Source organism: Lagenorhynchus albirostris, chromosome 8 (genome assembly GCF_949774975.1).
Source record: "Lagenorhynchus albirostris chromosome 8, mLagAlb1.1, whole genome shotgun sequence".
Taxonomy (NCBI): Eukaryota; Metazoa; Chordata; class Mammalia; order Artiodactyla; family Delphinidae; genus Lagenorhynchus; species Lagenorhynchus albirostris.
In genome coordinates, this window is record NC_083102.1 from 12417768 (window position 1) to 12440882 (window position 23115).

Sequence of the window (23115 nt, forward strand, 5' to 3'; positions counted from 1 at the left end):
AGCAGGCCAGTCCGTCCCCTCTCATTTCAGGAAAGCCCTTTTGTGATTCAGGTAGGGGAAGAGGAGTTCAGGGCTCCTTTTACTCCCAAGTCATGGATTTTTAATATTCCATTTGTATTACCAGTATACCTCTGTTCCCCGGAGCTACTGGGGTGGAGTGCTGTGGAAAAAGGCTAACTGTGAATTTAGTTCATGTTTTTCTTATAAGAAATGGAAGTTTATTTTTATATCGATATTACTGTGTGATGAATTGAGTATGCAGATGTTGGAAGGAAATTTCAAAACTATAATCCTAGAAGAAACGGGCAGTATTGCAATTTGGAAGCAGCTGAGACCCCGTAAGGGTTTTGTTATTTAAATGTTTGGGTGAGTGAATAAGGACTGTCCTGTGAAATCTAACACACACAGCCTCTCGAGGAGATAAAGTTGACAGTCCGATGGAGGATGACACACATTCACCAACCTTAAGTAAGATTCTTGTATGAGAGGGGGTGAATGTGATCATGCTGGAGGCAGGTGAGAGGCAGGGGTAGTTTTATAACTGGCACTTTGACTCATTTGTGGAGCTGGAACACAGGGGCCATTTGGTGAAACTGCACATTTAGAAAGGACGTAAGAATTTTCCAGAGCTAGAGAAATGATGACGGAGAAGTAAAGCCCTGCTTTCATCTCTTTCGCATTTATTCTAGAAGCTCAGCGTAGTGGGCTTTTAGAGGTAATAGGATCTAAATTCAGAAAATTTATTTAACTACCATGGAAGGCTAGGTATGCATGACCTCTGTTTGCTGTGGAATGCCTCTTTAGACTAATGGTACATCTACTCTGCTTTCTGAGGACCGCTGGGGGATGCAGGGGTGGGGTGTAGGGTATTATGAACTAGCTGGAGATGATCCACAAAATGACAAATCCACACACGGGTCACTGAGTTCACTGGTGGTTAACATATACCATTGACACTGGAGTGAAAACTCCTTCCTTTGGCCAAATCAAGCAAAGATAAAAGTCTCAAAACATTTTGAAGGCAGCATCAGGAAATGAGTTTCGGTCTAGCCCTCCAAGACCAGTGAGGAAAGCTGTAGAGCCTGTGCTTCTGAACAGACTGGGTAGGAGACTTTAGGGGTACAGAGTAGAGGAAGAACAAAACTAACCTCCTTTGTTTATCCCAAGCTTGTTGGCTAAATTTTTTATAGGTCTGAGAGAGAAACCTTTTTTGAAAAATAGTTGTAAGCCTTGGGAAAAGTTCTGGTTTTGCCAAGTTAGGATCAGCATAGTCTCCCTGTCGCCTTAAATGTCAAACCCCTACTTTGATTAATACCCCAGTGTAAGAGTTACAGCAATAAGAGAAACGGAATCTGTTTTTGTTTCAAGTGTTTACCTCATAGTATGAAATTAGTAAGACAGTTCATAGATCTCACCCTGAATATACTGCATCTGGGTGTGTTGTTCTCTCTCTTCAATGGTGATCATTTTAAAGGCCTAAAGGAAGCTGGGGTTCATCCCGAAGAGTAAATGTTTCTTGAATTGATTTTGTTCTGTGGTACAAATAACATCTGTGTATATCATATGTGTATATATCTGAACCAAGTTGTATGCAGAGAGGTTGATATAACTATATTTACAGAAGACAGTTTTTACAATTAAAATTCACATTTTAACATGAACATGTGTGCTGCAGTCCTTCACTTGGTCCAAGAAATGCGGCTTGTGGTAGGAAGCAGCAACAGCCCAGGGCACGAGCAGAATCCGTGGCGCTCAGCACTGACCTCGCTTACGGTGATGACGGAAGAAACCAGAGCTGGTGCCTGTCCTCCTTGAGGCCACGGTCTGGATACACATTCTCCAGGTAATGGAAACCGACGTTGGAAATAACCGTCCCCATTCCATCAGTAAAGCCAGGACTGTGCACCCTCCATCGTATCAGACAACTTCTGGAGAAGGACCCCACAGAGACCAAAGCTTTTTTGTTTCACATCTTCCTCCTACTTAAGTTTACTTTAAAACAAACATTATATACTGACACACACACACACACACACACACACACACACACACACACATTTTATTTTTAACCTTCTGGGGAGTGAGTTATTTTAAGGCAGTAGAGACTCAATTCCTAACATTGTTAGCTCTGTGTTCCAAGCCAGGTTCCTACCTTCCAAGTGACATGACCACGTATTACCTATCTCCTAGGGTTGTGGGAACACAGCTAAGCAGTCGCACGTGTAAAGCACTGGCACGTAGTAATTACAACCATGCATACAAACTGGCCATGGGGTTAAGCAAAAGGCTTTATACTGAACTATATTTAATATAAAATATCTGCTCTGTTTTTAATAGAAATACTCTTGGTTTTTGAGTGAAATTAGTCTGACAAAAGGTTTGTACTAAACAAGAAGGGGGGACTCGGCTTCTCGCACCCCTCAGCATTCCAGGTCTAGCTGACGAGGGTCTCTCATAGCTGCTGAAACATCCTTTACGTGGCCCTTATATGGAAGGACAACAGAAAGAAGGCAATAGATGACAAGGCAACCATGTTCTCAGTAAATAGTCTGAATCAAGAAAACAAAATTTGAACTAGGACATATTTACATTTAAAAATGAATAAAAACTCATCTGAATTAAATATCCTTCCTCAATCATATGTTCCATTATTTCTATGGAAAAATTAGAATCACTAAAACACATACAGGCTGGTAGCCAAGATTCTGTGCTGGTCTGTTGCACTCTCTTATAGAACCAATATATGCCAGATTCTCTTGGCTCATGTAGACCGCATTTTCCTACACCACGGCACCCCTTCTCCCCTCCACGAGCAGTATGGAGTGGTTGCTCCTTAGACTGCATGCTTGGACCTGCCTGCTTTTTGTTTTTGCAAAAGCACAGCTTTTAACACCACTCTGAAGAACACAGAGGTAAACAGGTAAGCATTATTTTATGGGCTGTTCAGTCATGGTCTTTTCGTGGCTGCTTTATAATCCTTTAAGCATTGGTCTTCACTCCCCAGGGGGTTCGTGGGTGCCGGCACATGCACTGTCCTAAAACTGATCTACCCGAGGGTGAGCCAGCCAGTTCTCCTTTCCCTCTTCCCCCTTGTGCAATTTTCCTTCCTCTTTACAAAAAGAAAACCTTACGTCTCATCCAGCTTACTGTGGTGCACTGTCCTCTGGAATATAAAAACCTCAGGGGCGCCAAGGTGATTATCATGCCTAGCTACCGAATCCTTAGCAAGGTAGGTAAGTTTCTGGTTCTCGGTCTTCAACAAACTAAAGGGGGATCTAATCAAGCTGTTGATAGGTCACTGTGATTTTTGATATGCGACTAGAGAACTGCATGACATTGTCGTGATAATAGAATTTTTTCTATCCCATCTGCTTACTTATGTATTTACATCTATAAGGTTAAGCCTTGTTTCACCTTAGCTGTAAATAACATGTGCTTTTGGGAGAAGACAGAATGGTGGAATAGAATGACGTGAGCTTACCTCTTCTTACGGAAACAGAATCACAACTAACTGCTGAACAACTGTCGACCAAAAAAAAATGCTGGAACCTACCAGAAAAGATACCCTATATCCAAAGACAAAGAAGCAGCCACAATGAGATTGTAGGAGGGGTGCAATCGTGATAAAATCAAACCCCGTACATGCCAGGTGGGCAACCCACAAACTGGAAGATAATTATACCACAGAAGTTCTCCCATAGGAGTGAAAGTTCTGAGCCCCATGTCAGGCTCCCCAGCCTGGGGGTCTGGCAACAGGAGGAGGAGCGCCCAGAGAAGCTGGCTTTGAAGGCCCACGAGGTTTGATTGCAGGAATTCCACAGGACTGGAGGAAACAAACTCCACTCTTGGAAGGGCGCACACAGGGTCTCGTGTGCACCACGATCCAGGGGAAAAGCAGAGACCTCGTAACTTACCTGCTAGTATTGGAGGGTCTCCTGCAGAGGTGGGAGGCGGCTGTGGCTCACTGTGGGGACAGGGACACTGGCAGCAGTCGTTCTGGAGAGTATTCATTGGTATGAGCCCTCTTGGAGGCCACCATTTTCTCACCAAGACCTCGCCCTACCCAACAGCCAGTGCTAGGACGCCTCAGGCCAAACAACCAACAGGGTGGGGAACACAGCCCCACCCATCAACAGGTAGGCTACTTAAAGTCCTGCTGAGAACACAGCTGCCCGATAAACACAACCCCTGACACTGGCCTTGCCCACCAGAGGGACAAGACCCAGGTCCACCCACAAGTGGGCAGGCACCAGTCCCTCCCACGAGGAAGCCTGCACAAGCCTCTTAGACAGCCTCAGCCACCAGGGGGCAGACCGCACAAGGAAGAAGAGCTATAACTCTGAAGCCTGCAGAATGGAACCCGCAGTCACAAAGTTAGACAAAATGAGATGGCAGAGGAATATGTCCCAGATGAAGGAACAAGATAAAACCCCAGAAAAACAACTAAGAGATAGGCAGTTCACCTGAAGAATTCGTGGTAATAGTAAAGATGACCCAAGATCTCAGAAAAGAATGGAGGCACAGATCAAGAAGGTACAAGAAATGTTTAACAAAGAGCTAAAAGATTAAAAGAACAAATAGAGATGAACAATACAATAACTGAAATGAAAAATACACTAGAAGGAATCAATAGCAGAATAAATGAGGCAGAAGAACGAATAAGTGAACTGGAAGACAGAATGGTGGAAATCACTGCCATGGGACAAAACAAAGAGAAAAGAATGAAAAGAAATGAGGAAAATCCAGGAGACCTCTAGGACAACATTAAACACACCAACATTTGCATTATAAGGATCCCAGAAGGAGCAGAGAGAGAGAACCTGAGAAAATATTTGAAGAGATAATAGCTGAAAACTTCCCTAGTATGGGAAAGGAAACAGTCACCCAAGTCCAGGAAGCACAGAGTCCCAGGCAGGATAAACCCAAGGAGGAATATGCTGAGACACATAGCAATCAAATTGGCAAGAACTGAAGACAAAGTATTAAAAGCAACAAGGGAAAAGCAACATATAATGTACAAGGGAATTCCCATAAGGTTATCAGCTGGTTTCTCAGCAGAAACTCTGTAGGCCAGAAGGGAGTGGCACGATATACTTAAAGTGATGAAAGGGAAGAACCTACAACCAAGAATGCTCTACCCCACAAGGCTCTCATTCATATTTGATGGAGAAATCAAAAGCTTTACAGACGAGCAAAAGCTAAGAGAATTCAGCACCACCAAATCAGCTTTGCAACAAATGCTAAAGGAACTCCTCTAGGCAGAAAAGAAAAGGCCACAACTAGAAACAAGACAATTATGAATGGAAAAGCTCACCAGTAAAGGCAAACATACAGAAAAGGGAGGAAATCATCTGCACACAAATATATCAAAACCAGCAACTCTAAGAAGACAGTACAAATGCAGGATATTGGAAATGCATTTGAAATTAAAAGACCAACTTATAGCAGTCAGATATATAAACAAGATTGTTTTATCAAAACCTCATGGTAACTGCAAACCAAAAATCTACAATAGATACACACACAGAGAGGAAAAAGGAATCCAAACACTAAAAGTCAGTCATGAGGTCACAAGAGAACAAAATAGGAAGGAGAGACATGAACAAAATGAAAAGACAACCCACAGAATGGGAGAAAATCTCTGCAAACGATGTGACTGATAAGGGATTAATCTCCAAACAGCTCATGCGACTCAATATCAAAAAAAACAACCCAATCCAAAAATGGGCAGAAGACCTAAATAGACACTTCTCCAAAGAAGACATACAGACACATGAAAAGATGCTTAACATCACTAATTATTAGAGAAATGCAAATCAAAACTACAATGAGGTATCACCTCACACCAGTCAGAATGGCCATCATCAAAAAGTCTACAAACAATAAATGCTGGAGAGGGTGTGGAGAAAAGGGAACCCTCTTGCACTGTTCGTGGGAACGTAAACTGGTGCAGCCACTATGGAGAACAGTATGGAGGTTCATCAAAAAAACTAAAAACAGAGCTACCATATGATCCAGCAATCCCACTCCTGGGCATATTATCTGGAGAAAAACATGGTTTGAAAGGATACATGCACCCCAGTGTTCACTGCAGTGCTGTTTACAATAGCCAAGACACGGAAGCAACCTAAATGTCCATCAACAGAGGAATGCATAAAGAAAATGTGGTGCATATGTACAATGGAATGAATGAAATAATGCCATTTGCAGAAACATGGGTGGACCTGGAGATTATCATACTAAATGATATAAGTCAGAGAAAGACATATCATGTGATAGCACTTATATGCAGAATCTAAAAAAAAATGATACAAATGAACTTATTTACAAAACAGAGACAGACTTAGAGAAGGAACTTATGGTTACTAGGGGGAAAGACGGGGAAAGATTGGGAGTTTGGGATTGACATGTACACACTGCTATATTTAAAATAGATAACCAACAAGGACCTGCTTGTATAGCACAGGGAGCTCTACTCAGTACTCTGTAATAAACTAATGGGAAAAGAATCTGAAAAAGAATAGATACATGTATACGTATAACTGAATCACTTTGCTGTACACCTGAAACTAACCTCCAATACAAAAATTTTAAAAAAACTTGAATAAACAACACAGAAAAGCTGCTTTTTGATAAATGAACTCTAGGATAAAGAGCATTCTAATAAAATGTTGATTTTTTAATTATCAAAAATTTATAATTTCATCAATTGTATTTCAATAATTTATAACATTTATTCTGTACTGAGTTAACACTTGAAGAACTAAAAAAAAAGTTACTTCCACTTACATTTTTTGGTGGCAAGAAGACAGGTCCAATGGAAAGAAAATTTCAAGCATAAAACATTACATTATGATAGCATTTGCTGAAAGTGGTTTGGAGATAACCATACAAGGATAATCGACATTTTCAATGACAAAAAACTTATTTTTGTAAATGGAGGATGACTGTTAAATTGTTATGTATTTCAGTTACACTGAATATGTTTAAGACAGTGATGTAACAGTTTTATTTTAAAATATCAATATTTACATGACACCAGAAAGTACATACTTTGGCAACTAACTTCCATGAAAAATTTTAGCTGTCAACTTAAAACTGAGGGGATACATGATTTTTCAGAATACTTTCAGGAAGTACCTAAGCAGAGTAGTGTGTGGACCGCTGCTTTACAAGACTGTGTCCTGTTCAGTTTGGGGGACACCTCTTGTAGTAGAACCACCTGGGGAAGGTGGACACCTTTTTAAAAATGCAGATTCCTGGGCTCCAGCCCCAGACTGAGTTACTAGATTTGGGTTGGGCCCCAAGTGAGTCAGTTTTCAACATGCACCCCAGGTGGTTCTCACGCAAACCAACATTTAAGAAGCACTACTTCAGGGGAAAAAACGTATTTTACAGTATTTCAGCCATGGCTGAAGAGGGAAACACCTCAGGTATGTTTTTGATTAAGGAGAGAACTGAAAGACGCTAAGAATTGGAGCTCACAAAGTAGCAGCACCCATGGAGGAGCCTGGGGAACGGGACGAGGCCGCAGAGGGCAGGCGCTTCCCTAGACTTCCCAGGGCGGCCACAGAGCCCACCAGGAGAGGACGAGCCACTCAGCCCAGGACCCTGCTTCCCACTCAGGGGAGCGAACAAGGTCTAGCCCTTCTCCATCCACTGAGGGTGGGGATTTCCCGGAACTAGCCTGAGGAAAAGCAGTATGTGGAAGGGACGGGCTGTCACAGCAGAGTCAAAGCATGCACTGCTGGGAAGCTGGCTGCAAAGCTGGGAAGCACTAGAGAGGAGGGTGGAAGGTACTTGCCATGAACGGGCCCTTGGGATCCTCTGACAGCGCTGCAGGGACGGGGAGGCCTTGGTTGCCTTTTGGTCCCAGGGTAGCCTAAAGTGCAGTCTCGGGCGCCCACTTGCAGCCCGCTCACTGGGCCGTGCTTTGCAGCAGCTGCTCCCTCTTCCGAGGGTCACAGAAGAACTGTAGTTTCCTGGGGAGCAGTTTCACCTGCACGGGCATCGCCTCGTATTCCTCGCTGTCGATGCTGAAGGAGCCGCCTGTTCCCTGTGGAGAAGAGAATATTCACAACAGCTCACGCCCACGCTGGCTGGAATTCGTCATCACTAGAGCACCGGAGCAGGTTGTTAGGGAAAAGGTCCTCCTCTCTGAGGCTCTGGTCTAATGTTCTTTGAAAAGAGTATTTCGGTGCCTGTGTCAGACACGGGGCTGGTTCTGGAAATAGCCCTATTCTACCATCATGAAAAAGGTTTCAGTGGCCTCTGTCTCCTCCCAGAGTATTCTGGGATTTGTGAAACAAGGTTATCATTTTCAAATGCTTACTGTAAGACAGGGTCCTGTCACGTCTTTAAGGAAGTCATAGAACATACGTGTATGTCCTCAGCCCTAGTCTTTCTCAAATGAAAAGCGAGAAACACAGCCAATTCTCGGAGGAAAGCCATTACAGCCACTTGATGATTCTCATGGTTCTTTAGGACTCGCTTAGCTTTATACCTAAGGTATAGCAACATTAATATTACAGATTCTATAAAACCCTTCTGTAACTCATGCATTTAATTCAGCATTTGCTGTGTTGAAACTATGGTGCCAGCCACTGTGGGGACACCTACCTTTTTGAACATCTTAGTTTAAGAGCCACAGGTCTTCAGAGGCCACCTGTAGTAAGTGTTTTTCCACTTATAGGTTATTCTACTAAGCTTGGCATTTCCCAGTACAGAAAAATTTACTGCCATCCTGAAAACTGCTTCCAGATCCTTTTTTAAAAATGTGAAGCTAGGACTTCCGTGGTGGCGCAGTGGTTAAGAATCTGCCTGCCAATGCAGGGGATGGGTTCAAGCCCTGGTCTGGGAAGATCCCACATGCCACAGAGCAACTAAAACCGTGTGCCACAGCTACTGAACCTGCGCTCTAGAACCCACGAGCCACAACTACTGAGCCCACGTGCCACAGCTACTGAAGCCCCTGCGCCTAGAGCCCATGCTCCACAACAAGAGAAGCCACTGCAGTGAGAAGCCCGCGCACCACAACGAAGAGTAGCCCCCGCTCACAGCAACTAGAGAAAGCCCGTGCACAGCAACAAAGACCCAATGCAGCCAAAAATAAATAAACTAAATAAATTAAAAAAAAAAAGTGAAGCCATAATCTACTATTAACATTTGCTAACTGGAGAACTTTGTGGGTATAGTAGCTATCTGCATAATTTACATTCAGAAAAATAAAAGCTCGGGAGACCTAAGGGTCACTTTACAGAACCTTGGCTTGACAACACCGGAAGTCTTCAGGAGTCCAACTCTAAACCCGTGGCTCAGAAGGGGCTTCCGTCATCTTTTCACGTCTCCCTTAATGTAGCCCAGAGCCTGGCACAGTGCGCAGCACGTATAAGGTACCTAAAAAAGGGTCTGTTTATAGGAAGGAGGGGGAAGAAAACAGGAAGGAGGACAGACCGGGAAAGAACCACAAGCTCTGGGACAGCTCACCCCCGCTCACCTCAGGAAGAAGCAAAGTGCAGCGGCTGGCCTGAAGACACTCGGTGCCGTCAGCACGCACCTTGGGGTCTCTCACCTTTTTACTTCTGTTGGTACAGGAAAAAGCAAGCTTGGAAACCAGTGCTGGCAGCTGCATTCAACTGCAAGAACATAGCAAGTTCTGCCTGTCTTTTGATGATATGAAATAGACGGACTCCTAATCTCTTGAACCATGGGGTTCTGTGAATAATTTTTCCCCCAGTGATTCTTGCTTAGTGTTGAGATCCATTCTAGTTTGAGCAGGTTTATTTACTGCAGAGAACTGTGCTTGAAGTTAAGACTGATTTTTCTCTGAACTGTGTTTCATTTTTAAATAGTTCCATGTATACCTAATTCTTGGGCTATTTAAAAAACTCAAATTTAAAAATTGGAATGAAATGAAACTCTTTAGAAAAAAGTACTAAACTTGATATTTGGTACTTCTTGTGAGTCTGTTACTTAAAGGAGAAAATTTTTTACTCTAATTTAAACTAGTTATTTATATGAACAACCAGTCTTAGTAGTTCTTGAATGATTCTCCATATTGATATAAACAGTCTACTTAGCACAGTGCATCTTTACTTTGACTGCATGGCTTTAGAGTAGAATTATCAGCCTGTCCGCACGCGCGCACACACACACACTCCCCCTCGTGTATATACCCTTCAGCCAGTTAGCGTCAGTGGAAAGGGGGTAAAAGCTAATCTCAGTCCATTCTTTATCATTAATTAACAAGAGTAATTCTTTCATCTGTGAAACTTCATTTTCTAAAGCAGCTTTACAATGTTCTTATCAGATACCCAGAGGAAACGGACATTACTTGATTTCACTTCCTGTAGAGACCAAAAGGAAACCATGTTATTTCTGCTGCTGAAGATGACGACAGCAACAACGCAGAACATAATGACTTTGTCTAATTTAAGCAGTATCACCGGTTTTTCTTCCTATTTTTGGATGTCAGTATTATGAAGGAGATTCAAATATAGCTGGTCCCACTGGCCAGACTTTCAGTTAAGACACTGTGTGGTTTGTGGACCCTTCCTAGGAGAAGAAAGACTTTTCCCTTCTTCCTTATACTACAGTTAAGTAAATCAAAGGCCGCAGAAGCAGCTATTCAGCAACTGAAGAATTGGTACCAAAGGCAAGAATAACACAAACTGATGAAAGACATTGTACTGCCGGTGCTGGTGCAGAGAATGAAGTAGCCATGGAGACCCGGCCGCGGCAGCAGAAATGTCTGATCCTTAGATGGGCGCCAGAGGGAGCTCTGAGACAGAGCTCATAAAAAGCTGAGAAGATTCCCAGTTGGCATGGTAACACACAGCCTCCTCAGATGCTTTGAAGGCTGGCAGAGGGTTGAGAGCATCCTTAACCAATAAAATTCTGGCAGAGGTAGGGCTTAATTAATCAGACAGGACCTGGAAGGGTATTTTGTAGTGGAAAAGGGAAAAAAGCCTGGAAAATGTCCAAGGTACTCAACACCTTTCCATCAATGCCCTGGGAAGAGGGCAAGGTGGGCTGACATGAATGCTAACAGATGCTGTGAAGTCCTTCACACTGAAAAAGAGTTTTCCCACACAGTCCCTTGTATGAGACTCAAGAACAATCCTGATGGAGGTGATTCTACCACACCATTCTATACACAGGGAAGAGGATTCAGAGAAGGTGAAGGGTTTGTCCAAGTCATAAGGCCAGTGAGTGGCAAAATCAAGATGTGTACCCAGTAGTTCCGACCCTGAAGCCAAAATTCTGGGCATGATACCACACTACCCTGAATCCTGTCGTTTCAGTCGAAAGACAGAGACGGCTCCCGTGCTCTGATCTTCCCGAAATGAATGGGGGAGGCCAAGTAGGAGAGGTGCACTACACATGCCAGCTCAAATGACAAGGGGGTGCTGTGGTTCCCAAAGCAGACAAGTCCTCGGTTGGATCTCTGTCTTGGAGCGCATGGGCACTCAGATTGCTAAGCCTGAGAACACAAACTACTTAAAGCCTCACAGCTTTAAGTGGACCCCAGTCCACTTACCCTATAGTTATGAAGTCTCCTTTGCTGACCGTGTTGGGTTCCATGCAGATGTTCATAAAGTCTTCTTTGCTCTAAAAAGGTTAGAAAACGAAAGTTAATGCTCTAAATTTTGGCTCATGCAGCCTGTTGCCCATAAACCTTAGAGGGTCGCGGTTGGAGCTGTGTATTACGGAGGGGACTTTACTTTCAATGACTTTATCCTGAATATATCCTCAGTCCTTTATTTTTACATTAAGACCTTTATTGAAGTGGTATTTACATACCATAAAGTCCATCTCTATTGCTTGCTTGTTTTCTTACTACATACATAAGCTAGGGAAACACTCAGGCTTGGAGGGTTGTCAGGTTCTGTCACTCACTAATAATCGTAGCTGTTATAGTCTCTAGGGTCCCCTCCCTGGCAGGCCAAGCTTTCAGCCCCTCTCTCCCAGCAAGTCTCCACCCCCACTGTACGTCATCATCATGCCACACGGGCTGGACCAGCTTCTTGATGTGGAGAGCCCCCAAGTATCTGTGTTTCTTTTAAATGCTCTACATGCAAACTTGGTATGTGACCAGAGTTGAAGAGCAGCAATCCTTTTATGCCATGGCAATGTTTTTAAAACTCTACATTCCCAACCACAGAACGTTCTGGAAGAATTGAGCTACAAGGAAGTGGCTATAAAAACAGACTTGGTTCCTGTGCCACTCCCCACCCTCCCCCCGTCTCCCCACAATTTACCACCAGTTGGTGGCTAGCAGTACAAACCTGGCCCTCTGTAAATCAATCCCAACACTTCTGTGTCTGCTTCAAATAGAGGTTTGTTTATTTTTGGACAGCTTCAAAATCTGTAGCCCCAGGATCACCCCCAGGCCTCTGAGAGCTGACAGCCTGTGCCTAAGATTAAAGGGCACTATCAAAGCACAACTTTACATCTCAACTAGGAATTACAAAACATAGAGGAATGACTCTGCTCCAGGGTCACCTTTTGTTAAATGACTTATTGTCACCTATGTACCATGAACTCTTCTAAGTGCTAGGGTTGTGTCAATGAATGAAAAAAACAATTTCTGCCTACAAAGAACTTACATTCTACCAGAGAGAGTGGAAGGGATAAACAAAACACAACCATAATAAAATAATAAACTTCATGTATATTAGAAGTATGTTAGAGTATATCCGTATAAAAATAGTAAATTGTGGACTGTGTATGTATATTAGCATAAACTGCAAATTACAGAGTATATTAGAAGTATTACAGTATATTATAAAAATGAGATAAAAGGTGGTATTGGTGGCATTTTCAGTATATGTGCTACCGAAGCAAGCACGATTGGTGGCGTTTTTAAAGAGGGGTCCAGGTAGGCCTCACTGGCAAGGTAACCTCTGAGCAGACACCTGAAGGAGGTGAGGGCATTGTGGAAATCCAGGGCAAACTCTAGCAAACGTCACCTGGAGGGCCTGTTAAAACACAGGTCAGAGCTTACGGTTCAGTAGATCTAGAGCGAGTCCCAAGAATCTTCATTTCTAACAAGGTCCCAAGCGATGCTACTGCTGCAGACCCAAGGCCCACACTTTGAGAACCACCCGTCTAGGGACGCGCAGGCCCCACAAAGGGCACTGCCAGGGCAGGGGCCTTAGGTGGGAGCGGGCCTGACGTGGGAAAGAACAGCGAGGAGGCCAGTATGGCGGGAGCAGAGTGAGAAAAGGGGATGAGAGGAGATGGAATCAGAGGGTTCAGGCACTGCAGCAGTAGGGCCTTGTGCACCCCTACGAGGAAGTTGGCCGTTAGGCTGAGTGAAGTGCGGAGCCACTGGAAGGTTCTAAGCAGAGAAACATGATTTGGCTTTTTTTAAATTAGGGTCTCTCTGGCTACTGTGTTTAAAGGAGAAGAAAAGGGGCAAGGGCGGGGAGACCCCTTAGGAACATATTGTAATAATCGGGCTGAAAGACGATGGGGCAAGGGCGGGGAGACCGCTTAGGAACATATTGTAATAATCGGGCTGAAAGACGATGGTGGCTTGGGTCAGCTGGCAGCGGACACTGAGATGCGCTGGCAGTATTTAGAAGGTGAAGCCGCCAGGACTTCCTCTGAGATCTGATGCCACGAGAAAGAGGAGCCAGATGTTTGGCCTGAAGAATGAAAAGGGTGGAATTACAATTGACTGCGCTGCAGGAAGACGGAGGAGAAGGCAGGTTTCGGGGGTGGAAGGGAAGACCAGTAGCTCAGTTTTGGACATGCCAAGACTGAAATGTATCTTAGACATGGAAGGGGCTAAGTAGATATACATGCAAGTCAAGGATTTGACTTTTGTTGAGAGTGCAAGTGCGAAAATCAATGTGTTATGCTACAATGACAGGTTCAGCGAGAAAAAGCCTTATCTCAGTAGTGGCTGGAAAGGTACTTGATAAAATTAAAGATCCACTCATGATAAAAACTCTGAGCAAACTAGGATAGGAGTGGAAAGGGACTTCCTTAATCTGATAAAGGGTATCTACAAAAAAACCCCATCAAACTCAAGAATGAAGCAGTGAAGCCTTTCTCTCTCAATCAGGAATGAGACAGGGACGCCTGCCATCACTGCTTCTGTTCAACACTGTACTGAGGCCCTAGCCTATGCAATAAGACAAAAGATTAGAAGAAGGTTAAGTATTTGAAAGGAAAAAATCATATCAACTGCACTAATCTATAGAAGATCTAAAGGAATCCATAAACTTAACATAATAATTGTTAGGTTGCTGATGCAGCATCAATATAAAAAATCATTACATGTCCATCAACTAAATCAGATAGTTAAAAAAATAACAATTTAAGAGATACTGTTTACAACAGTATCAAAAATTAAGATAACTAGGAATCTACCCAGCAAGACAAAATCTTATAGAGAAAACTGTAAAACTTCATTGAAAGACATTAAAAACCTAAATAAATGAAGATACGCCGTATGCATATGATAGAAGAGTCAATATTGTAGAAATGTCGTTTCTCCGCAGATTGATCTACAGGTTCAATGTAATGCTGAGCAATATTATAACAGATTTTTATGTGGAACTTAATAAACATTCTAAAGGATTTATAGAAGTCGGAGAGCCAGGAACAGCCAAGAGACTCTTTAAGAAGAAAAACATAGAGGGACTTACTATAAAACTATAATAATTAAGAGAAATATAGTATTAGTACAAATATAGAAAAATAGAGCAAAAGAATAGACTAGAAACATCTCCATGTATACAGATACTTGACGTATGACAGAGGTTTACTGCAGATCAGTGGGGTGTGGGGGGGAAGGACATTTCAATAAATGGTGCTTGGACAACTGGCTTTCTATATAGAAAGAATATAAAACTGGAGCCTTACCTCCGTCATTCACAAAACTCAATTATAGGTGGGAGTACCTCTTTTTTAAGTAAATATGAAATCATTTGCTGCAAATCACGTTAACCTGGTTTTTCATTTAAAAAGATACAATGAACATCTTCCCATGTCAATAAATAGAGAACATTTTAAATACATGTACCAAAATGTATTTCTCATCAGTGGCCTGATTAGTTTGTTTCACATATTTTGCTATTATAAATACAGTGAACATAGCTCTACAAGAGATCCTAATTTTCAAGCATTCCACACCCCTCAGGCCTTTCAGACTCTGAATGGACTTTTTTTTAATGATAAATGAACATTTTGAGCTATTACATGGCAGCTTCACTGTCTTTGAATATTTTATTGCATTTGCTTTTATTTTTACAAAGAGGATAGAAAAAAAATGAATGTGCTGCTGCTGCTAGTGATAAGCAGCACAGGATCATATATTTTTATAATTGTCACAAAGATGAAAAGCTCTCGGCACTCTGAATGGGGCTAATCTCGAGCCACGATCACATACATACTCACTGAACTCAATCCATTCATTGGCATTCAGTCATCAGAGCGAAGAACAAGGTTAAAGAACATGAACAAAACACTGGAAGTACATATCATCAGAGATTGAGTATAAAGGAAATGTATAATTAGAAATCTTATCTTTCTTTTTAAGATTCCTCTTTTAACAGAGTATTTTTTTAACCTTAATACATTCACTTTCACCAACATTTTCAGACTCTCTACATTATGTATCATCTGATTATTTCTGAAGGATAAATTTCTAGAAATATGCTTAATAGGGCCAAGGGTATGCTTACATTTCAGATGCTTAATATATACTGCCAAAATGCCTTGGAGAAAAAGTGTTCCGATTTCCCTTTCCCTCAGGAAAACCTGACAGCCCGTTTCCCTGTCCACACCAACAGTGAACACTAGCAGGCTTTTTAATCTATGGCAATTCAATATTTAATATTTTAATTTGTATTTCTTTGATACTGAGCACTTTTTCTGTTTCTTTACCTATGAAATTCAGATAGAAGTTATATCTACCTGATAGTGTAGTTATGAGGATTACATGAGCTGACACTGTGTAAAATTCTTAGGACAGTGCTTTATCATGTAGTAAATATAAGCGACTGTTTTCATGTTTATTTCCTTTGTGAATTTCTAATTATGCCGCCTGCCTGTTGTTTATATTAGTCCTTTGCCCACTTCTTATTGATTATCCTAACAGTTAAGTATAAAGGAAAGCTATTAACTCCTGGTATATCACATCCTAATATTTTTCCCAATTTGTCATTAAAACAGATTTTTTTAAAGGTTGATAAATTTTAAAGGAAATCTAAAAATGAGTGTCATTAAAATTTTTGTTTATAGTTTCTTTTTTATTAGAAGTAAATGCATCAATATGATTTTTGGTTAGATGCCAGTCTTGGAAAGGCCTTGTCCTCCCAAGTTTATATTGATAATCACTTAAGATTTCACTCTAGTGTTTTGTTTTGTTTTTTAATGCAAACAAAACACCGCGGGCCTCTCACTGTTGTGGCCTCTCCCATTGCGGAGCACAGGCTCCAGACGCACAGGCTCAGCGGCCATGGCTCACAGGCCCAGCCGCTCCGCGGCATGTGGGATCTTCCCGGACCGGGGCACGAACCCATGTCCCCTGCATCGGCAGGCGGGCTCTCAACCACTGCGCCACCAGGGAAGCCCTCTAGTGTTTTTAATAGTTTTATTTTCTTACATTTAACCTTTTAATCCAACCAGAATCAATTCAGAAGGTGAAAAGAGCTATGTGATCCAAATGTTATACAATGGACATGCATTACCTTTATAATTAAAAAGCAATCCAACACTGAATATTAATATTGGAATCGGACTTCTCACTACACTTGTCCCCCTCATTCATCTTACTACATTCATACGTTCAACTCCATGTGCTAGTTTTCAGACTGACCAGGTTAGTTGTGAACATACTACTTTGATTCACATAAAAGCTGAGCATAATATTAGTCCATGGTTAAGGATAGCTTTCCTACTGGCATTCTCATGAACATAAACTACTAAAGTTTTCTCTAGACCAGGGGTCAGTAAACCCTTACTGTGAATGGCCAGATAGTAAGTGTTTTAGGCTTTGGGGCCATTCAGTCTCTGTCACAACAACTCAGCTCTGCCGCTGCCGCATGAGTGGCCACAGACAACATGGGTATGGATGAACACGGCTATGTTCCAATAAAACTTTACTTGTGGATGTCGAAACTTGAATTTCGTATACTTTTACCCATCACAAAATATAATCCTTCTTTTGACTTTATTCTAACCATTTAAAAACGTAAAATCAATTCTCAGCTTGCAGTCTATAGTAAAACAGGTGGCAGACCAGTTTGCTAACCTCTGCTTTATTTCAAAAACTTTTTAGCGTATTATCTATATCAGTACTATCCAGGAGAGCTTTTTGCACTATGGAAGTGTTTTATATTTGCGCCTTTCAATAGGGTCGCTACTAGCTACATATGGTTATTGAGCGCTTGTCATGTGGCACAAGTAACAAGTTTTAAATTTTGTTTGTATTAATTTAAATTTAAGCAGCTACCTGTGACTAGTGGCTACCACACTGGTCAGTGCATGTCAACAGATTGGACTCAATATGTAAAACAGAGGTGTTTGTGTGTACACATATATACATCTATATAAATGTAGATGTAGATATGGTTTTCTCTCCTAGAGGCCTAAATCTACATATTTAATATAGTCACAAAAATAATGGCTATTTACTCAAGTAAAAGTTCCACACAGTTTTATTCCTGTGGCGAATGGGATTAGGCTAACTCATCTCTAAAGGCCTTTTGCCCTCAGTTCTCTCAGGCAGAAGGCTTGGCGACAGATGCTCGATCAGAGCCCCTTAAGCTTTTGGGCACTTCACTCGCTGTTTCTTCTCACTGCTTATTCCTCAAAGGCACCCCACATCCTCCTGCCCTGATCCTTCCCTCTCTATCCCCACAGGGTAAAAATAAAAACACCAAGTTAGTGGAAGAGCATGTAGCCTTTGTCACTTTTTCCCAAATGCTTTTCTACTTTAAAAAAAAAAAAAAAAAGGCACACTTACTGCCAGGTCAAGCTGACTGTTCCGGGTCGTGATGGACAGTTCAAGGGTGGACAGCTGCACTTCTTTCCAGACCTCTGGGCTCACCTCTTGGGGGGCTGTGTGAATGCATTCGATACAGGTCAGTGTCTCCCATGAACATCTCAGCACCACCACCACGGCCAGCTACCAGTGGCTCAGATGGCCTCCTGAGCCCATCTGCTGACCGCCCCCCCCACCCCGCTTAGTTTTCTTTATCTCATACTTTTGATACAGAGGTTAAAGGGCCAGGCTCAAAATGGAATCTCTATGCCTGAGACATCCCTATAAAAGTAGCCACAATAACATAAAGGTTGGTGACAGAAAGAGGGAGTCACTGGGAGTCACAACTGACACAGGCTGTTCCCATTCATGGGACACTGCTGCTGCCGTTTGGGGCCTGCAGCTGTGCACACAGAGGGCTGAGTTCAGTGATGCTGGAAAGGCTTCCCCTGCTCTAGGAGAGTCAAACACTGAGGTGGGGTCTGCTTCAGGCAGGCCTGAGCTGACCAGGGCTTTCCAATCGTCAGTCCCCACGCTGCTCACCGTCCTGCGGCTGTACCCAGTAGGATGCGAGCCTTCGTAGTATTCTCCTGTACAAAGAGGGCCGTGGAGGGGTCTCTTCTGCTCCACTGGGAGGTCGCTCTGCAGGTCCCGTGTATGAGAGAGAGGCTTGATGAGTCTGAGGCCACTCCTTTCAATGTAAAGAGACAAAAACCTTTATCGTGCAGCACGATTCCAAACTCTTGGCGTTTCTCTCTACAAAGGATAGTATTCCACCCATATCTGCTTGAAAGCTAACTAGTAATCTCCTCTCATGGGATGAAATTATCTCTAATTTGGAGTGTGGAATCCTCAAGCTTTCTTTTCCTATTGAAGGCCTATAGGAACCCAGTGACTGCGGCCTCCATTGCTCTCCTAACACAGAGCAGAGAGGAGATCAAAGTGGACCAGCAACCAACCACTGCTTACACTTGTCCAAGAAAACCTCAGTATGAACACGCACAGTCATCCGATACTTTGACTTAGAGATGGTGACACAAACATGAAATCCAGTCGTATCACATACCTTCTTCGCTTCTGTCATCATATTCCACTCACAGACCAGGCTGGTTTAGTCCGGCCTCGAAATCCAGCCCAAGGCCTCTCATTCCTGCCTCAAAGGCCATCACTCTCAACTCTAGATTTGTCTTCTTCCTGGCACCGAGTCCAGTGCCATCCTGGGTCCCATCAGTGTCCCCAGGGATGATGAAAACAACACCCTAGCCTCTCAGCCCTTGACGTCACCTCTAACCCACCACAGCCACCGATTTCCATGGCCACGTCCCAGTCCTTAGCGGTACCCGGAGCCACTCCATCTTAGAAATCTAAAGCCCTGATACCTACCATCTAATCACTTCCCATATTCTTTTGTGCCCAGTGGCTCTTAGGGTGAACTGCTCCCTTGTTCTCCAGTTTCCATGGGGTGAATTACAAAAGAGTAACAGTTCCAACTCCTCTCACTCCACCTCTTACTCCTTCCCAAGTCCAGAAAGACCCAACCCCTTCTCTTCTCACTCTGGAAGTGGCCGTCCTGCGGACTCAGGCGTCCACTGCTTCCTCACACAGTGAGCTTACTTAGCAGTCTCTGCCCCGAAGGAGATGTTTTAAGTGGATAAATTCAATCTGGAGTGTTAGGAAATCAGATTGTGACCGCATATCCAAGCTGTGTCCTTCACTCCTGCTGACATTTATAAAGCTGGCATGTTGATTTCCATATGCTTTGTTCCTGCATTTGGTTAGTCAGAGGAGGAAGAGAGGGGTGTGATGTGGGGGCCCGTGGAGACCCTAACCACACCAAGCTCTCAGTCGCACTGAGAATCCCAGCCCCTGACCACGCCATTTGTCCTCAGGCCAACCAGATGAACAGTGGGTTACTTTACAGCACTCTCTTTTCCCATTGCTTTTGGCCCTCGTGTCTTCTTTCTTCCGTAATGTTTGCCCTGAAAAGCCCCTATTCTTAATCAATCTGTCACTAGGTGTCTGTACTTCTACATCGTGGCTCAATATTATTAGAAGGGGAAATAAAACACTCCTGCTGAGGACTGACACAGGGAAAACAATCACCCAAACGAGCATATCCATGTCAACAAATTCTTGGTCTAAGGTTGTCTACACCACTTGATAATCCTTCTAAACCTATTTTCATCTTGCTTCAAAACTCCCCGTACTACCATCACCATCATCACCACCACCACCATCACCACCACCACCACCATCACCACCACCACCACCACCACCACCACCACCACCACCACCACCATCACCACGACCACCACCACCATCATCACCACGACCACCACCACCATCATCACCACGACCACCACCACCACCATCATCACCATCACCACCACCACCTCACTTTCAAAAGATCACTTGCTTCCTGCACTTCAGTGAGAATATCAAGACATCAGTGAGAACCGCCTTACCTCTTTATAAATATGTTTTCATCTGTACCTCTCCTTTATTTCTCTCCTGTCTCAAGGAAAAAGGCGTCCCTCCCCCGTCCAAGGCTAGTCCAGGACTCTGGATCCCACTCCCTTCCATGTGCTCATGGAACTAGCTGAGTCAGTCATGCTTTTTGTGTCCTTTCTCTCTTCTCCTCCCATTCTTTTTCACTTCTGCTTCAGGAAATAAAGACACAGATATCTCTGCAATTAAAAAAAACAGAACACTCCAGTGGCCCCATACTTCTCACTAGCTTTTGTCTTTTTCTGTCCTTCTTTTCAGAGTCGAGGTCCTTGAGGAGTGGCTCTACTGCCTCTACTTTTTGCTCCCATTTACCCCTGACCTTTCTTCAGTGCGGCTTCAGCTCTTCCACCCACAGGCTACTGAACCTTCAGAGGGCACTCACTTGCCTGCCTCTATTGAGACTCTGCCGTTGCTTCTTGAAATCTCACTCTCTTCTTGAAATCCTCTCTTCCATCGGCTTCTATGTCGGTACTTCCTCCTGGAGTCTCTCTTGGCGGTTCCCAGGCACCGTCTCTGCCTCTTTAAATGAAGGCTATTCCTGGCCATCTATTCTCGACAGTAACTTTATCAAATCCATAGCTCAATGCCACTCATACACTTATGACATTTACATCTATTTCTTTAGCCCAGATCTCTCTGAATTCCAGACCGAAGTCACGACTGTATCGCCACCTGTCTGCACCACAGTATGTTAAGCTCAGTATGTGCCAAACTGAAAATTTCATCTTTCTTCACAAACTTCATTCTACTCTAATATTATCAGCATTAAGGGAAAACTCTAGTTACCAAACTCCAGTCCCTCAAACCAGAAATCTGGGACTACTACAAGCTCCTTCCAACTTTTGAGGGCTGTGCCTCTTTAATCCATCCTCTGTGGCAAATATTCACTGTTACCACCTTATCTCCTCTCAACTGGATTACGTTAACAATCTTCTACCTGATGCCTTTGCCTCTAACTACCCGTGTCCAATCTCCTGCCCACACTGTTGCCAAACAATTTTTCTAGAGGGAAAATCTGCTCTTGCCACTCCCCTGCTTAAGACTCAATAACCCTCTAGTGCTTTAGTGATAAATGTCAGATCCCACATCAAAACCTGCCAAAAGTGGTCCTGACCTGACCCTCAAAGTCCCCTTCCCGCCATGCTACTGCATTGGCCATAATTAAAGACCGTGTTACACCACTGTGACTTCACACATCCTCACCGCTCCACTTGGAATGCCATTTATCTAGTCCTGTATGTATTTCAAAATCTGGCAAAAGTGTCACCTTCCCTGGGCTGACTTTACCAACCTTCAGTCAGGGGTAAATGCCCCTCCTCTCTGCTTCCATCTTATTCTCTCCATATTTCTCTCTTAGCACTTGCCAAACTGCTGATTTACCTGGACCTCACCCCCAGCACTTGAATACCTGGACCTCACCCCCAGCACTTGAATACCTGGACCTCACCCCCAGCACTTGAATACCTGGACCTCACCCCCAGCACTTGAATACCTGGACCTCACCCCCAGCACTTGAATACTTCTTGAGGGCAGGAAATCTGTCTTATTTGACTTTGCATTCCAAATATATAGCAGGGCTTGCCACACAACAGGTATGCAGTAATTGTTTGCTGAAGAAATGATGGAAACAGTTTACATGCTCCCAGATTCTACAACTTAAATATGTAGTTACTCTATTTCTTCCTGAATGCAATCCCTACTCCACCAATGTAATTATCCCCTCAATCAACAGCAGTCATGCATTTTACTCACACAATTTGCCTTAGGTATAGAAAGTCCTTGGCGCCCCCCAAGTTCATTTTAATAATCATGTAGATTGGTCACCCCTAGTACTTTAATGGTTTTGTTATCCATCTGGAATTTATTTAGAAGGTAAAGGGAGCTATGTTTTCCAAACATTTTGCAATGGACATATATTACTTTTGTAATTCGAAAAACACTCGATACTCTGAATGTTAACATTAAAACCAAACTTTTCACTACATTCAAACTTCATCTGCCAATTTTCAGATTGGTCGAATTGTAAATATACTACCTTGATTTGCGTAAAAGCGGAACACAGTATATAGTGCACAGATTAAGTATGACTTTCCTATTAGCATTTTCATTAATATGCATTGTTGAGCTGTTCTCTATGCCAGTATTTCTCACTGTATAGTCTACAGCAGCATGGCCTGATAGAACTTTCTCTGATGATGGCAACTGTCTCTATACCTGTGCTGTCCAATACAGCAACCACTACCCACATCTGGCTAGTTTGAAAAAGCACAGTTGGAAGCATGAAGCATAGTTTGAAACCTCCTATATTATACACAAGCCTGTATGATTAGATACACAACTTCAGTTCATTTCCAGATGCTAATATAGACACACTTGCAAATAGTTAATGAGATACAGGTCATTGTGTTCAAGGTTTGTCTGGTAAGAGTGAGTGAATGAATAGACAAAGGGAAGTAAAATATAAAATGAAATGAAATCTGGGCTTGGTAATGGAGAGGGTAAGTTGGTAGATGAGAGGAATCACAACAGGAATGCCTTCTGCATTTGTATATAAGTCAATATGCCCCATTTCAGTGCTGGAGCACGCTATATACATCTGTAGCAAG

The 23115-nt window shown here is 43.0% G+C and overlaps 2 protein-coding genes across 8 annotated transcripts in view; one reads left to right on the forward strand and one right to left on the reverse strand.

The window, feature by feature from the left end:
• Positions 1–2032, forward strand: part of DENND11 (DENN domain containing 11) — a 49397-nt gene extending 47365 nt beyond the window's left edge. For both annotated transcript variants that reach the window (XM_060156511.1, XM_060156514.1), the window contains one exon: positions 1676–2032. In XM_060156511.1, the coding sequence (XP_060012494.1) occupies positions 1676–1847 (172 nt within the window). In that variant the 3' untranslated portion in view covers positions 1848–2032. The remainder of the gene's footprint in view (positions 1–1675) is intronic.
• The window catches only part of AGK (acylglycerol kinase), a 96306-nt gene continuing 74776 nt past the window's right edge, over positions 1586–23115 (reverse strand). For 4 of the 6 annotated variants that reach the window (XM_060156524.1, XM_060156525.1, XM_060156521.1 and 1 more), the window contains 5 exons: positions 18545–18692; positions 17984–18078; positions 11540–11610; positions 9497–9581; positions 6982–8056 (listed from right to left, as the gene is read on the reverse strand). In XM_060156524.1, coding sequence (XP_060012507.1) covers positions 7919–8056; positions 9497–9581; positions 11540–11610; positions 17984–18078; positions 18545–18692 — 537 coding nt within the window. In that variant the 3' untranslated portion in view covers positions 6982–7918. Of the gene's footprint in view, positions 1929–6981; positions 8057–9496; positions 9582–11539; positions 11611–17983; positions 18079–18544; positions 18693–23115 lie in introns of those variants that run through there. The other 2 variants (XR_009541901.1, XM_060156526.1) reach the window with 2 other exon arrangements.